Source organism: Mercenaria mercenaria, chromosome 11 (genome assembly GCF_021730395.1).
Source record: "Mercenaria mercenaria strain notata chromosome 11, MADL_Memer_1, whole genome shotgun sequence".
Lineage (NCBI taxonomy): Eukaryota > Metazoa > Mollusca > Bivalvia > Venerida > Veneridae > Mercenaria > Mercenaria mercenaria.
The window spans coordinates 72,556,532-72,573,997 of record NC_069371.1 but is presented as its reverse complement, the minus strand read 5'-3'; the positions used below and the strand labels follow the sequence as shown (position 1 = coordinate 72,573,997).

The 17,466-nt window shown below is 33.0% G+C and overlaps 1 protein-coding gene and 1 long non-coding RNA gene across 2 annotated transcripts; both read left to right on the top strand.

The window, feature by feature from the left end:
• The first annotated feature begins 6,243 nt into the window (after window positions 1-6,243).
• LOC123552970 (uncharacterized) lies at window positions 6,244-7,242 on the top strand. The gene has a single exon (XM_045342720.2). The coding sequence runs from the start codon at window positions 6,244-6,246 to the stop codon at window positions 7,240-7,242; it is 999 nt and encodes a 332-aa protein (XP_045198655.2).
• A 140-nt stretch (window positions 7,243-7,382) lies between these two features.
• LOC123557570 (uncharacterized) lies at window positions 7,383-17,198 on the top strand. The gene is made up of 5 exons (XR_008366138.1): window positions 7,383-7,678; window positions 13,368-13,480; window positions 13,641-13,753; window positions 14,383-14,504; window positions 15,967-17,198. It is a non-coding gene; the product is annotated as an uncharacterized LOC123557570 (long non-coding RNA).
• The last annotated feature ends 268 nt before the right edge of the window (window positions 17,199-17,466 follow it).

Here is a 17,466-nt window from a genome sequence, read left to right as displayed (position 1 = left end):
GATCATCCTGAGCATTTATGATTATGCAGAACCTACGCAAATGTGTTGGGGCCCACTGGACAAACAGTTTATAGTCCTCGAATCGAACATTTGACTCCGCAAAATTCCAGTTTTCGACACAATTGGGACCAAAACTTCCAAAAAAGACACTTATGGGGGATCTTAATTGAAGTACCAGCTGAAAATTACCATGTGTATGTCACAGGGTGAGAAAAATGTGCAGCCAGACCGAGACTCGAACCCGGGGCCTCGGAATACCGTTCCGATGCTCTACCGAATGAGCTACCCGGCCGCCTACACACTTTCTCTCCGTTTAAATATACAAGCTCTATACCGTGGCATATTTCCGCACCATTTTGAAATTCGTCCTCGAATTTTAGCGGGAACTTTATATAAAAGCAATTACAGGTGTCGGAGACTAACCAGTGTAATGCAGTCACGGCCCCACGTAGGGCGCCAAATATCACAGGCTAAACATACTTCAGGCCTGACCAGGAAACGAACCTGGGACCTCTCACACCTAAGGTGGACACTCTACCACGTCGCTATTAAAGCTAGCTCAATAGCGAGGAAGTATAAGTGCACCCTTCTACTCTACCCTACTACATATACCCCCTCCATTTTTGAATTCGTCCTCGAATTCCAGGAGACTGACCCTTTGTTGGACGTTCCGAAGTGCCCATTCATATCTACCCGCGAGTTATTTATGCTGGGCGCCAAATGTCACAGGGTGAGAAAAATGTGCAACCAGACCGGGACTCGAACACGGGGCCTCGGAATACCGTTCCGATGCTCTACCGACTGAGCTTCCCGGCCGCCTACACACTTTCTCTCCGTTTAAATATACAAGCTCTATACCGCGACATATTTCCCCACCATTTTGAAATTCGTTCTCGAATTTTAGCGGGTACTTTATATATAAGCAATTACAGGCGTCGGAGACTAACAAGTGTAATGCAGTCACGGCCCCACGTTGGGCGCCATTGACGAAGGGCTTTCCTTGTCGTTTCCGAAGGCTAGCTCGACCCTTCTGTCAAATATTTATATTTTATTGGTAGATGTGTGTTCGTTTTTAGGTGCTACACACCTGGAATCACTTAATATTTGTTTCTCAGAACAATCACTGAAACAAAGCAATAATTATCTTAGATAATATTTATTATTATAATGTAAAATCAATGCGTATGAGGCAAGTGCAATGAAGCATTTACACTTGCTCTCAATTATTGCAATACAAAGACATAGATTAAAGGTTAGTACAATTCAGGTCGGGGACCGGGATAGACAAGGAAAACGGTAATTTATTATGTCAAGTAAAGGGTTACAGGATGGAAAAGATGTATGAATTTTCAATAAAGCATATTTGGGTGAAATTGTTACACTCGTACACTGAATCTTAAAAGGGGTGTACTCGATTTAATTACAATAAAAAAATTTAGTATGGTTTATATTTTATTTAAGAAGATTAAAAACAATTTAATTCAGAACAACGCCGTCATGCCCTATGACATATAACCAAAATAGAAACTGTTTTAGACTAACCTATCAGATGCTTTAGTATGAAGTGTATAAATGACAGTAGGAAATGACTATACTCGGTTAGTTTTACAGTTAAGTACTATGTTCCAGAATTAAAATGTTTCTTATTGCGATTTAACCTTTCTTGGCAAAACAAATATTTTTGAGTACTATTAGATGCACACAGTATCATATATTAGGTATACCGTATATAACTTTTCCATTGTACCGAAATAACACGGATCTGATTAAGATTAACAATTTATATTCTATTAACAATTTTTTCCCTTGACCAAAGAGAGGGTATATAGTATCAAGCTTATTCCCTAAAGCAAGTGGAAACAGCATGAAGCGAGATAATTCTTCTCATCAACTAATCAAAGTGAACAGAACATTTGCATTCTTTTAACTAACTTAGGAAAAGAAATCGACTATGTAATTGAAAACATTTTTGACGAATCATGCGACAGAGATAATTAATCAATAAACAGCTTAGCAAATGAAATTGACATATTGAAAATAGAAACCGCTACACAAGTTCGGCATTTTACGACCATCGTCTTCAATCATTTAAATTTCTATGTGCAACGTAGTCTAAATTCTTCAAGTGGATTCATTTGGTCGGGTAGCCGAGACGCACATTGTGGAAAGGTATGTTCAAAATTACAATTGGCTTGTAGTTGGACAAACCATAATGAAGGAAAAGACAAAAGCAATCGTTTGCAAACTGACAACTGTTTTGGGTATAACGGCGCAACGACACAATTAAGGATCATATGGCGACTTTCCAGCATTGAAGGTAGAGGAAGACTAAAGGTGTTCCTTTTAGCATTATATCATCACTTGAGGGCACTTGGGTAAAACAACTGAGCTTGGGTAAAACATCTGAGCTTGGGTAAAACATCTGACCTTCTGTATGCCAACATAGCGTGATGGCTTCCTCACACAAGGAATTCAGCTCTCCGAATCAGGCTCGAACCCATGAGCTACATATACCACTTGGCCCCTACTGTTTTATGGAGTAATAGACATGTTTTATATGCTGTTTAATTTTCATGTGACACAAGCCATTTTATTTAATTTTGAGTTGTTAACTGTTAACCAATATGACATTATCTAGGTTAGTGTACGTAACCAATTCTACAACTGTTCTTATGAAGAGTAAATGTACATATTTATTGTAATAACAAACCTATAAACATATATATATATATATATATATATATTATGCTGTCATCTATGTGACTGACAAGTTGTTGAAAAGACGTTAAAAACGTACACACATATATATCATAAAGACCTAAAGGTCCAGTATTGCCGGTGGGTTTAAAACTCGTGCATTGTGTTTGCAAGAGGTCGCGTTGAAACTTATCTAGACATATAAAATGCATCTTTTTTAATATAATGCAATAATTTGAATGGTGTTACTTCTGTTCAAACATTTAATAAGTAAATTTTAGTACATTGACTAAGCTTAAGTAGTGAAATAACAACTTAAATTAGTGTTGACAATGTTTCGCTTCTATCTCTTTCAGTTTAAGCAATGAAAACTCAAAAAGCCAGTGACTATTGTTGTCTCTTGGTCAACCTTTTGCATATTCTGTGAATGATATTTTTTAAAATATTAACAAATGGATGCATAATTATGTCGTACTTACAGATTACTACATTGTTGTTACAAGTATAATTTTCTTGTGTAAATCTAGGTCTACATTCTATGATCAGATTGCCAGCAGAAAGGTTCTTGACTGTTGGTATACCCTACATTGCAATAGGAATTTACGGTAAATTTTCGGCGCTGTTTATCACTTTACCTTATTCGGTTCTTAGAGGGCTAACGTGGTTATAGTAGGAACATTGCTTGGTGTTATGATAAACTGCTAAGAGGTAAACATAGATGAATGATTTTCAGTAATATCTAAGCAACTAGCAGTAAAGTGAACGACGCTAGCTGTCAGCTGAAAAATGGAGGCTGTTAAAAAAGGAGGTACCGTAATTTTCATAATAACATACACTACACGAGTTTCAGTGTATTCCGAAGCAAATAGACGCTACAACTGTAAAATTACTATTCATTCATAGCGTATAATAACATTCGAATGTTGTAAAAATCGATGTACATATTTTTCTCAACCTTTCAGGACAAGAGAAATTAGATCGACTTTTGCCAATGATCTTGAAGAATCCAAACATCATTGGAACATTTTTAGCCTGCTTTCTCGATAATACAGTCCCAGGTAAAACTTAACATTTCAGTTTGAAGTGCACATTTAATTCATCTTTACTGTCCTTTGCACTCAGGATTTATCTCTATCCTAGAAGTAATCAAGATTTTGTATGTAATTAGAAATGTTATTACTATATAGTACATAACACTTAACACAGAGACGCGGAAGGAGAGAGGAATATTTGGTTAAAATGACGATGATTCTGTGTCTCCCTCGAGCTTCGGGTTTGTCTCTTTGCGAAGGATATCTCAGATACAACGCATGACATTCCTATTTACAGGTGTATTTTTAATACGTTTATTGATTGAACTCCTGGTTTATCACATATGAGTTTTAAAAATTACTTCCCTACAATCAAAGTTTCATCTTATGCTGCACATGAGGAACAGGATATAAGTTTCCCATAGCAAAAACTGAACATTCATGCTGGTATAAAGACTAGGTATGTGAGTTACCACAGAAATAAGAGCCAAATAGATTTTGATGAAACTGGTTGTGACGTAAAATTATAATAAAGCATCAGTAGGTTGTATAAAACACTCAAACGCATCTAAACTAGAATTATTAAATCATCAATTAAATTTCATCAAATCATCATTATACCACATATTCACGCGGCATTAATGACGCTACAACAACTTCGTGCTAAAGTTTATTATTGTTCAAAATACGCGAAAATTAGCCATGGTCCATCAGTGTCTATAAATCTATGATAGGTTCAAATAATAATATTATATCAATCATACAATTGTTTGGTTTAAGATGAAAGCAATTATATATGGAATTGTGTTAAAGTTTGATAATCACGGATTGAATCATAATATTATATCAATCATTCAGATATGATAGGTTCAAATAAATGGATATGATTTATACGCTGATATCTATTTCATTATAAAGATTTATTCAACTTCAAATAATTTTGTTGTTGGAACATATAAAAAGAAAATTTAAAAGAACTTTTCGTCGCTTTTTGATCCTGAGCTATAATTTGTTTTCAAAAAAATGACAGACATTATGAACATTTTAATATTGTCGAAAAATTACATATGAATAAAATAGCCAGAAAAAATACGTAATTGAATATAGGTATGAAAACTTTTATTGTAGAGTGTGCAACCAAACCCATCGCTCGATACCAGCCTCCGTTCAGTTATATCTCTGGTTATTTGAGGATTTGAGCACGTAATGACGATTGGAGGATTGAGAAGCAGAATGTTGCACGACAACAATTTTGAGAATGTTTGAAAAAGCCTCTTTTATCACATATAGAGGTGTGTCAGGGGCGTAACGCAACTGATTCTAAATTTACTCAGCAGGAGGTTGTGAAATAGGGTTTCCCCTTCCACTTGTATTGGTCAGTGGAACATTCCAAGTGGACAGTTTATAATAACAATGTAATTGGTGGCTCTGCCTCAAAGTGAATGCAGTGAGTCACGTACCTCAGCATAAGAACATACGCACAGGCATAACGCCATCTAACTTTTAGACAATAAAAAATTAGAAGCAAATTGTAGGCCATAGGGTTGCGGTTATTCAGAGAGACTTTTTGCACCGTAACAATATAGTCTATTGAACTGCGATAGAGGTATACAACAACTCCTGCCTCAGCTGTCGCCTGTAATAAATAACCACTTGTTTAAATAACGAATCAACAAACTTCCTAAATTCACTTTTTTTTTCAATAGCCACCTGTCTTAATAACAGGAGCTAAATGCTTCCAAAATGGTATAAGACGCTGTTTTTCCTGCAATCTGTTGCATTTCGTATCTGAAAAGCTAAACATTCAGCTAGTACATTTACTGTATGCTTATATTATTCGAACGAAGTTATCAATAGTTTTTCTCCACTTTGTTTTACTAATGAAATAAAACTGCAACTTATACCTATATTTTCTAGTTATGAGATCCCAGCAACTTATAAAGCATAGATACTTACTTTTCCGCAGTCTTTCGCTATACTGAGTAAACATTTTGAAAACAGATTCAATGTATTGTGAAGTGTTTGGAATACGATTCCTGTGTACGTGATTACATCAATTTTAACATACAGCAAAACATTTCTGGGGCCGTATTTCAGTAGCATCTAAGATTTGGAAATAATCTTAAGTTCATATAATTTCCTTAAGTTTTGATTATTTTTCCTTAAATCTAAGATTTTTTTTTAAGTGTGATTTCAGAATTTTTTTATCTTAAGTAAAATCTTAAGATATGTATTTTTTGTCCTTAAATCTAAGGAAGCACCTCACCTTCCTTATCTTTCTAAGAAAATTCTTAGTTCACAAATATCAGTAAAAAGACAGGCTATATTTGCTGTATTTTCTGCATTTTAATATCTTATATTGGATTTTTCAGGAAGACAGGTGAGCCATTGTATTGTTAGTAACCCGGTAAATTACGGCGCTGTCGTTTATTAGATGCTATTCGTTAGAAGAAAGACAACTCGGTTGGGATTGTACGAACGCTCACGGAAGTAATAAAGAATTAACTCAAAGGATATGCAGGTATCAAATATAAAAGACATTTTAGGCACATGTAAAGATAACTGCATATTAGCATTCACAGATGGATCTGCCATTGGGAACCCTGGTCCAACTGGAGCCGGAGCTGCAGTATACTTAAATGGCTATGACTCTATCCCAGTTTTATTAAAAAGGTCAGTGAGCAAAAGGGGAAATAACTTTTCTGGGGAAATTGTTGGTATTGAAATTGCTCTGGAATTCTTGACTGAAGTAACAAGTCCAACTGCTAAAAAGATACATATATTTACAGACTGTCAGGCAGCAATAACATCAGTGTTCTGTAAAGAAGTACCAACAAAAATGATAGAAAACATCATCACAATCAAGAAATATTTGGCAAACCTACAAGACAGAAAATATGAAATAGAAATTCGCTGGATCCCAGGCCATAAAGAACTTACAGGAAATGAATTGGCAGATTCTCAGGCAAAAGCAGCTGCATCTGAAATGTGTACATCAGATACTGAGGAGAACACAGAGAAGAGAGATGCAAGGGAAGTTGTCAAAATTATGAAAGAAAAAATAAAAGAAAAATGGAACAACAAATACAGCCTGTCAGAAAATGTTGAAAATATTCAAGAAGTTTATCAGCAAGCAGGAGTTAGGTCTTTGGTGGGAGAGGAAAACAGGGAAACTTTTTGTATGATCAATCAGCTATTAAGTGGACACACAAGATTAAATGCACACTGGTCAAAAATTGATTCAACAAAATCAGCAATGTGCTGCCAATGCAAAGTTCCAGAAACAGCACAACATTACATATTCAGTTGTGCCAGATTCACAAAACAAAGAGAGACACTTGAACGGGACATAGAGACAATACTATATAGAGAAAATATTAGTTGTGGAAATATATCAATGGCCACCCTAGTAGGAGAACTGGCTGATATCAGGGTTGAGGCAAGGAGAGAATTAATAGAAGTTTTCAGCCAATATATTCAAAATTCTGGTCGCTTCAGCAGCGAATCGGAATAAACTTCTTCCCAATATTGACATATAATCAAATAAGCAAATGAGTTTAAGCACGAGTTTAAAAAGTACCAAGGATGACAATGATGTGGCAACACATTCGCACTAGAGTTAACAGCTACACGATAGCGAACTAGAACAACAACAACAATAACATAAAGAACAACTGTATATTTATACTTTTAATGAATTTTTCTCAATTATGAATGGATAATTTGGATAAAACACAACCACTAAACTGGAAAATGGTCGTCCATATGCACTGGAAACAGATTATTGTGATATAAAGGACTGTGTTTTTTTCAACTTCGTGATGCAATTCGGATAGGTACCCAATGTCGGATTCCCTGAGAATGCCTCATTACCACAGAGTTATTGCGTTGAACAGTCGTCCTTGATCATTAGTCGATGGATAGTGGGTAACAAGAAATGGATATAAACGGTATGTAGATATAATGTTTATTGATTCATGTAATTCAGCACTATATAAAATCATTACTTAATTTTTGAGATTGTTTATTGCGCAGTCTTTTTTTTTTGTTGATTTTCATTTGTAGATACCTAATATAGCTCTACTATCTATTGTTTGTTATAACATCACTCTGTGATGAACTGTTATTAAAGTTACTGATGTTACATTTGACACTATAGTTTGATACATGTGTTAACGAACGGTATGACTGAATAGCGAAATCTAGTAGATTTCGCGAAATCTAATCAAATTAGCGAAATCTAGACATAAAATGTAAACTAATGAATATTTTTAAAAATCCTTTTAAGCTTTTATTAAAAGTATAAATCTACGTGTTCATGTCAATTTTCAAGAAAAAAATATTTATATTTAGGGTGGTTTTGAAGCGAAAAACTTATACGGGTCTAGATTTCGCCCGATTCTACATGCATGGAAATCTCAAGTGACAGGTAAAATCAAGACATAAAATTTAAAGTGATGAATTTTCTTTTTAAATCTTTCTAGGCTTTTATTAAGAATATATTTCTAAGTTTGCATGTCAATTTTCAAGAAAAAAAAATATATATAAGGTGGTTTTGAAACGAAAAACGTATACGGGTGTTGATTTCGCCAGATTCTATATGCGCAGAAATTTCAAGTGACAGGCGAAATCAAGACATGAAATTTAAAGTGATGATTTTTTTAAAAAAAAATATCCTTTTAAGCTTTTATTCAGAATATATTTCTTAGTGTGCATGTTAATTTTCAAGAAAAAATATTTATATATAGTTTGGTTTTAAAACGAAAAAACGTATACGGGTGTTGATTTCGCCAGATTTTATATGCGAAGAAATCTCAAGTGACAGGCAAAATCAAGACATAAAATCTAAAGTGATGAGTACTTTTTAAAATCCTTTTAAGCTTTTATTAAGAATATCTTTTACATGTGCATGTCAATTTTCAAGAAAAAATATTTATACTTAGTATTAATTAGAAACGAAAAATATATACGAGTGTTGATTTTGCCAGATGGTCAGTGACATGCAAAATCAAGTCATAAAATTTAAAGTGATGAATAATTTTTAAAAATCCTTTTAAGCTTTTATCGGGAATACAAATATACGTTTGCATGTCAATTTTCAAGAAAAAATATTTATATTTAGGGTGGTTTTGAAGCGAAAAACGTTTTGATTTCGCCCGATTCTACATGCGCGGAAATCTCAAGTGACGGGTAAAATCAAGACATTAAATTTAAAGTGAGGGATATTTTTTGAAAATCCTTTTAAGCTTTTATCAAGAATATATTTCTACGTGTGCATATCAATTTTCAGGAAAAAATATTTATATTTAGTATGATTAATAAACGAAAAACTTATACGGATGTTGATTTCGCCAGATTTTATATGCGCTGAAATCTCAACTGAGAGGCAAAATCAAATCTTAAAATCTTAAGGTATGAAATTTCAGTCGTGTAATTTAAATATTATTAAAAATATCGCAGTTATAGTCGTGACCGATTTTAAAAGTCTATGAGTGTATAATCAGTACACTAATATTTAAATATCACTTGGATTTGATATTAAAATCTTATCATGATAATGCGATTGTGTTTTACGCCCGTTCCAACAATTTTCACGGAACTGTAATCCGTTGATATACAGAGTTATCATTTTCTACAAAAATTTGATTTCTGTAAGTTAAATATTTTCAACACAATATACACAACAACTAATCTTACCTCACAGAAGATACAACGGTCGTCACACTGGTCGGCACATACAGCTGATTAGTTAATCAAATTAAATTTAATCCAATTAGTTAAGCGGGGATAAACGATAATTTAATCAAAGGTGGTTTTCTCACACGTTTGAGGAGGTGCGAATTGCAGCAGGTAATCATTCGGTCAAAATTGTGCCATATCATCCGACAATTATTAGAGTATTACATGTAACAAACAGTAATTATTTAGATTTGCTATTTATTTTTCGTTAACACATTTTCCATATGAAAACGTCTTTCTAAGAACAGAACAGAACAGAACAGAACAGAACATATTCTTTTATTTCATCCAGGCATTTTACAATACAACATGGATATATATCATAGTAAAGGTTAACATGAACAATAGAATGGTTCCGGCACAAGAAGTACTGTTAACAAAATTAATAGTAACAACATCAATAGACATTTACATAGGAGACTTGAAATTCGTTTGCAATATTAAGTATTCATCAAGTAAATGGAGAGCAGGGGTTCATTTACTAATAAATAGTTAGAAACTCTTGTATATAATACTAAAATCAATTTCAACAAGAAGATATTTAAATATATATATCGTGGGGGGGGGGGGGGGGGGTGGACATTTAGTATAGGGGTGCGATATATACGCGCCTGTAATATAACCGAAACTCACAGTCAATTCGCCGAGAAAAGTAGTACCTTTATATTATTTAAAAGTGTATATTATATATATAAATGAAAATATTCTATGGAAAAGCTGTAAACATTTTTCAAATATAAAATAATTATAACTGTAACAGTTCTGTTATATTTACATGGATAATATGTGAGATATTTGTTTTAAGCGGTTAGGAGAATTAATTAGTTCTGCACGTGGATAACGAGGATTTCGTGTTTGTCTTTTCACAACTGAAAGGAATGTCATTCATAAAATAGAGCAAAAATGTAAATAACATAATGCGAGTTACGGATAAATATGTACATGTAAGTGACATCTTTTGAACATAAAGAATGTAAAAAAAGTAGAAAGGAGGCGTTGGGATTATCTCTTGAACTGTTTCATAATAACGTCAAGGAGTTTTACTAAATGTTTTAAGACTAAAGCGTTCTTCGATCCTAATAGCGATTTCAGAGTAAGGTCGCGTCTTTGGGAAAATGCTGAGTTTTGCATGAAAATTTCTCTTTGTCTTTCGAAAAAATTACAATGAAATAAATAATGTCTCTCAGTGCCGGTTTGATTCGAGGTACACAGTGTACAGAATTAAATTGAAGTTATATGTTTAGGATATGGCGCATTTTCTTAATTTCATTCATATATGCGTTCTTTCTCCAATTATTGTTGAATACAATTTCTTTCATGTATTAAACAATTTAGATGATGATTGATAACTATGACACGTGCATGTAACACAGTCCCACAGCAACACGGTCCAATTATTTTCACACCTTCCTTAATCATTGTATTGCCGGTTTATTATGAAAATAAGTAATAACTTTAAAACCCAACTTAGATTTAATATCGGAAAAATGCATCAAGATACACCCGTATACGTTTTTTTTTTCAAAACAATATTATTTTTCGACATATAAATGTGGAATTATATTCTCAATAACGGCTCAACACGATTTTAATGAATACGACAAACTTTTAATTTTACGATTTGATTTTGCTTCCGCGCAGAATAGGACGAAATCATCATTCGCGTAGGATTTTCTTTTCAAAACCTTACTAAATATAAATATTTTTTTTTCTTGAATTTTGACATGGACAGGTAAAAATATTTTCCTAATAAAAGCTCAAAAGGATTTTTTTAAATATTCATTACTTTAGATTATATGTCTTGATTTTGCCTGACACTTGAGATTTCTGCGCATACAAAATCAGTCGAATTCAAGGCCCGCATACGCTTTCTTTTCAAACCCATACTTAATATTATTCTTTTCTCTTGAAACTTAAAATGGACACGTAGAAATATATTCCTAATAAAAGCTCAAAAGGATTTTTTAAAAATATTCATTCCTTAAAATTTTAAGATTTGGTATAAAATCTGGCGAAATCAACATCCGTATAAGTTTTTCGTTTATTAATCTTACTAAATATTAATATTTTTTTCTTGAAAATTGACATGCACGCGTAGAAATATATATTTGATAAAAGCTTAAAAGGATTTTCAAAACAATATCCATCACTTTAAATTTTATGTCTTGATTTTACCTGTCACTTGAGATTTCCGCGCATGTAGAATCGGGCGAAATCAAGACCCGTATACGTTTTTCGCTTCAAAACCACCCTAAATATAAATATTTTTTCTTGAAAATTGACATGCAAACGTATATCTAAATTCCTGATAAAAGTTTAAAAGGATTTTAAAAATTATTTATTACTTTAAATTTTATGACTTGATTTTGCATGTCACTGACCATCTGGCAAAATCAACATCTGTATATATTTTTCGTTTCTAATTAATACTTAGTATAAATATTTTTTCTTGAAAATTGACATGCACACGTAGAAATATATTCTTAATGAAAGCTTAAAAGGATTTTAAAAAGTGTTCATCACTTTAGATTTTATGTCTTGATTTTGCCTGTCACTTGAGATTTCTTCGCATATAAAATCTGGCGAAATCAACACCCGTATACGTTTTTCGTTTCAAAACCTCCTTATATATAAATATTTTTTCTTGAAAATTGACATGCAAACTAAAAAATATATTCTTAATAAATGCCTAAAAAGATTTAAAAAGAAACTTCATCACTTTAAATTTTATGTCTTGATTTTACCTGTCACTTGAGATTTCCGCGCATGTACAATTGGGCGAAATCAAGACCCGTATAATTTTTCCCTTCAAAACCACCCTAAATATAAGTATATTTTCTTGAAAATTGACATGCACGTGTAGATTTATATTTTTAATAAAAGCTTAAAAGGATTTTTAAAATTATTCATTAGTTTACATTTTAAGTCTAGATTTCGCTAATTTGATTAGATTTCGCGAAATCTACAAGATTTTGCTATTCAGTCATACCCGTTAACGAAAGTATGTAAACAGGTTAAAGTGGAATTATGGGCATTTTTTCAAGTCAAAATTCAGCTGAAATAGATGTGTGTGTAAAAATGGTGGATGGAATTATAGCTTTTAACCCAATATACCAAACTCTTCCTGTTACCAGTACGAAATAATAAATTTCCAAATACATTTTTTGTATGACTTTTCTTATTTTGACTGGGGCAGTCTTTTTAAGAATTGTCAAACTGCATGCAGGAGTTGTTTCCTTTCAACTGGAGAAATCTCTACCTATAGGTAAGGGAGATCACTGCGTAGAAGATGGAAGAAAAGAACTATTATTTTATTAGTCTGATTTCTTTATTTCTAAAGCATCAACTTCAAACATTTACGCGGCATTATTGTAAATTTAACACATTTAAATGCACAGCAACCGAAAATTGCTTTTATACAACATTCACCAAAAACGCACTATGTGCAGTAAGATGCGCATAATGCCACTAATACAGAATGAATTTAAGAAATAATTTATAGCAAAAAGAGTGCTTTATCACTATTTATGCACGATGGGTGGTTATAAGCTGGGTGTAATAATTTCACGAGGGCGCATCCCAAGTGAAATTATTTGAACGACGTATTATCACCCAAGTGTATAAATACTGTTAAAGCACACTTTTGCTATAAATTATTTCGATTCTTATATGCCCTTAATCTCAAACAATAGATAAATTATAGAATCGCTTTTTCTTGATCGCAATAAGAACTTTGACATAATCGCATGTTAACGTGACGTCATTCCAGCACGAGTGTTTTAACAGAGACAAGCGTATTAGAATTTGAGTTAAAATTCATTTTCAGACTTAGTTGGTTCTTTCTGCAAATGATAACATTATTATAAAGAATTAATAAAAATATCATTATTCTTTTTTCAGACTGAATCTGGTAAAATAACCAGGTGACCAACATGACCAAGTGACTGCCAAGCTTTGAAAATACCTCTTTTTTAAATGCAGCAATTGACGTTCAAGTAACAGGATAACACCTGGTATATATGTAATTTCTTTTTTTTAAAGGTATTTTATAAATAATGGATTATGATACTAAGAACAAGCAATTTATCTACTTACAATTGTTGAAAGATGAATGATATGATGTCTTTTTTTCTTTTTTTTTAAATTGCAATGATGAGTCTTGAACTACTTCAGACTGCTGTATGTCTTAGTTCAAAGAAGCAGAAGAAAATGGTTTAATTTGTAAATGCTAATGATGTAAAAACTACACTCAAGAGACAGACCTGGTGACAGTAATGCAGGTTCAGGTAATAAAATCATATTCACTGTAAATATTTAAAGATGCATTGTGCACCAATGATTTCATTATATATGTAGAGAGTAATATGTGCTGTGTGTCTGTTTTGTTTAGAGTAAGAACTTTATAAAAATTATTACCCATCTTATTTTAATTGTAACCATGATAATGATATAGTACGGACAGGCCTATTTGGTAAGGTGCTGGCCACTGAATCAAGCTTTTTTGGTTTATGCACCACTAGGGTGTCTACTACGCCTTCTCATATGACACCATTAATGGTTTTTACAGGATGTATATTTGAGAGATACTGATTTACATGAGACAAATGTTCAATATTGAGACCCTTCATGACTGGTTAACTTGTAAAATATTTTGGTATGTGTCCAATTATATGAGCCGCGCCATGAGAAAATCAACACAGTGGCTTTACAGTCTGGTCAGGATCCATGCTGTTCGCTTTCAAAGCCTATTGCAATTAGATAAACTGTTAGCGAACAGCATGGATCCTGACCAGACTGCGCGGTGGTCATAAAGCCACTGTTTTGATTATCTCATGGCAAGGCTCAATTATATTATATCGATCCATGTGAAATCTATGATTTGTTTTTTATGATGATATAAAATTTATGATTGTAGGAAGTTGTTCATACAGTTCAATATAAACCTCTTGAGGGAATCATTTGAGGAGACTAACCGTCCAGTGTGTTGGTTTATAACATGTTTAAACACAGATAATAATGAGATATTGGTACACTCAGGTAAATGTTTACACTTGTAATTTATCAGAATAAATTCCAAAAAGAAAAATTCTAATATGCTTGTCTCTGTTAAAAACACTCTTACGCTATAATGACGTCACGTTAACGTGCGGTGACGTCAAAGTTTTTGTTGCGACCAAGAAATAGCGCTTCTATATTTTATCTAGTGTTTGAGATTTAGGGCATATTAGAATCGGACTAATTTATAGCACAAGCATGCTTTAACACTATTTATACACTCGGGTGGTAATACGTCGTTTAAATAATTTCACTCGGGATGCGCCCTCGTGAAATTATTACGCCAGAAGTATAACCACCCAACGTGCATAAATATTGTTAAACCACTCTTTTGCTATAAATTATTTCTTAAATCACTGCATAGGTCAATTAATGTTTGTAATGTCAATGAGAGGCTTGTGTAGTTGATTTCAAAGAACTTCAAGTCCAACTGTCAAGTATGTATTGAACTTTACACATGCAGTTATAAATGATGCATTACCCAACAGTAATTGACTCACACTGTTATTGTTTTAGCCCGACTACAGAAGAAAAAGTAGAGCTATTGCACTCGCCTCGGCGTTGTCAGCGCCGTTGGTTAAAGTTGAGAAGGTGTATATTGTTTTGCAGATGTTGGTCATTGTGTCAGTATTTATACCAATTGATAACATTTCCCTAATATTTGCCTAATTTAATATTTATTCCACTCACAATGTCCTTGTGTGACCTTATACAAATGTTGTTAATGAATTTCAGATTTTTCAAAAAGCATGGCCGCCAGAGGGCATGGGCATGGTCATTTTCCTTCTGTGATTTTTTAAATAACATATGCCAAAATCACTGAATGGATTTTGATGAAACTTTACAGAAATTTTACCCTAGGTAATCATCATATGAAGTTTGACGCGTGTATGCATAAAGGTTCTGCATTGATCAATAGTAAATTCTAACATGGCTCGATTTTATTTACAGTCAAAAAAGAAGGAAATAAAGTTCTGTATATTCTGTGATAAACAACAGTTGACGCGCAGACTGGTAAGGAAGCATTATGACGTCAAATTGCCACATGATGTCCGATACATTACTTCTCCGGTAAATTAGTTCCAGCAAAATATTTATTTAAATACGTCAGTCATGGTCAGTGAGCATGTCAGAATGAAAACAATCAAGGCCTTGTTGTGATTTATCTTTAATTTACCACAGTTCATCGTTATGCTTCAGTATTTGACCACTCAGGCTAGCGCCCTCTTGGTTCAATTCCTACGCATCTGAACTCTGACCGTGGTATATTAGACGATAAACCACTCGAAGGCCTTGATTATTTGTTAATTAAACATTCTGACAGATTGAATGACAGGCAGCCCAACTAATATGCCTCCCCATTGGGTGGCCAAAAAAAGATATTAAAGCACTTCATAAGTAGGTGTGATTTCAGTTTGACAGTATAATTTATTTATGTCTTCAGAATCAACGTGGAAACTGTTGGTGAGATGTGTACATCATTCAGCTTTGGAATCCTGGAACTCATGAAGTGCAATGTTCAAATAGCACTCAGTTCAATGTTTGAAGAACCTTCAATGGTATTTCTGTTTTGCTTGAACAGAACAGTACCGACTCCCATTACAGTTGTAGAATTAAGTGACGTGGAAGGCACTGTAGCTCAGCCTAATTATTAATTGTACAAGAATGTAGCCTGTACATATACATGTTGTATCAAGAGGAAGTGAAATTATTTATATGCATGTCCAGAAGTGACTAGCTGTGTACATGGATGTCTTTGTAGAAAACTCATTATTGTTAAGTTTTAAACCTTTGCTTTAGTTGCTATAAAATTTTATTGTAAAACTGATGAAATAATCAGCATCTTTTAATATTCTTAAGGATCACTTATTCATATGATGGATTATTTCTATTGCAATGTACTGCTAACTCACATTGTTGTCACTGTTATGATATGTCACTTAATGTGTTTCTGCACGTTTGAAAAACCGGAAGTGATTGCATAACGTCACTTATCTGGAAAACGTAGAATAATGCCCTGATTCGGCGTACGGAAACAAAAATCATTTTATGAATTAAGGACAACCTGTGAATAAATATATTAAAATGGCACTGTTACTATCTTTCTAAAGTTAAAATATGATATTAAAACATCTTACACGTTAAATAATCTAAAATAATGTCTTAAAATTAGCTTGAAATAGGCAGTTCACTTTAATCATAGCCAAATATCTCAAAAATAAGCACATGGACCTATACATTTTATTTCGTCGTATTATAGGCCATATGTCTGTTTATGACTCTGAGAAGTTTCATTAAAATCTACATTGCAGAAATATTTCTATTTGCGAAAATGTTTTGAAAATTGCGTTTTTCCCATAGACTCCCATTATGAAAACTTGCGTTAGGTCGAAATTTTTCAAATCAGTCTAGCAAAAAATCAAGCACACAACCCTATCTTTTTTATTTTCTGAATTTTCTTAGAATATTCCGAAGTTTTGAAAAATCAGAGTTTAATCAAATTCTACATTGTAGAAAAAATTTCCGGTCCTGAAGTGCAGAACTACCTAAACAGAATGCGATGCCATGTATTTATGATTTACTTCACATTTTTGTATTTCATCAATAAAACATTATTATCATTATAAATTTATAATATATAAATTGAGAGGAATAAATATGTTAGGAAACAGTAAAGATTTTGCTTACTAATTGTAATACATAGATTTTCCCTGTTTTCCTTGTATATAGGTACCAGTAATTGTACTGTGAACACAAAAATGGACAAAAATGTATGAGTAACCAGGCTAAATTGTAAGTTAAGACCACTTGAATACCACACCTGTTCGGACGAAAAATACCACAAACCAAAATGAAGGTCAGAGTTATGGGACTTGGTGCCATCAATTTGTTTTATAACCCCGAAGACACGTGAAATTTCAAATCAATATCTGCATTAGTTTTG

Excerpts from the sequence above, each read along its gene's own strand:
- LOC123552970 (XM_045342720.2), top strand. The coding sequence starts at position 6,244 with ATGCAGGTATCAAATATAAAAGACATTTTAGGCACATGTAAAGATAAC.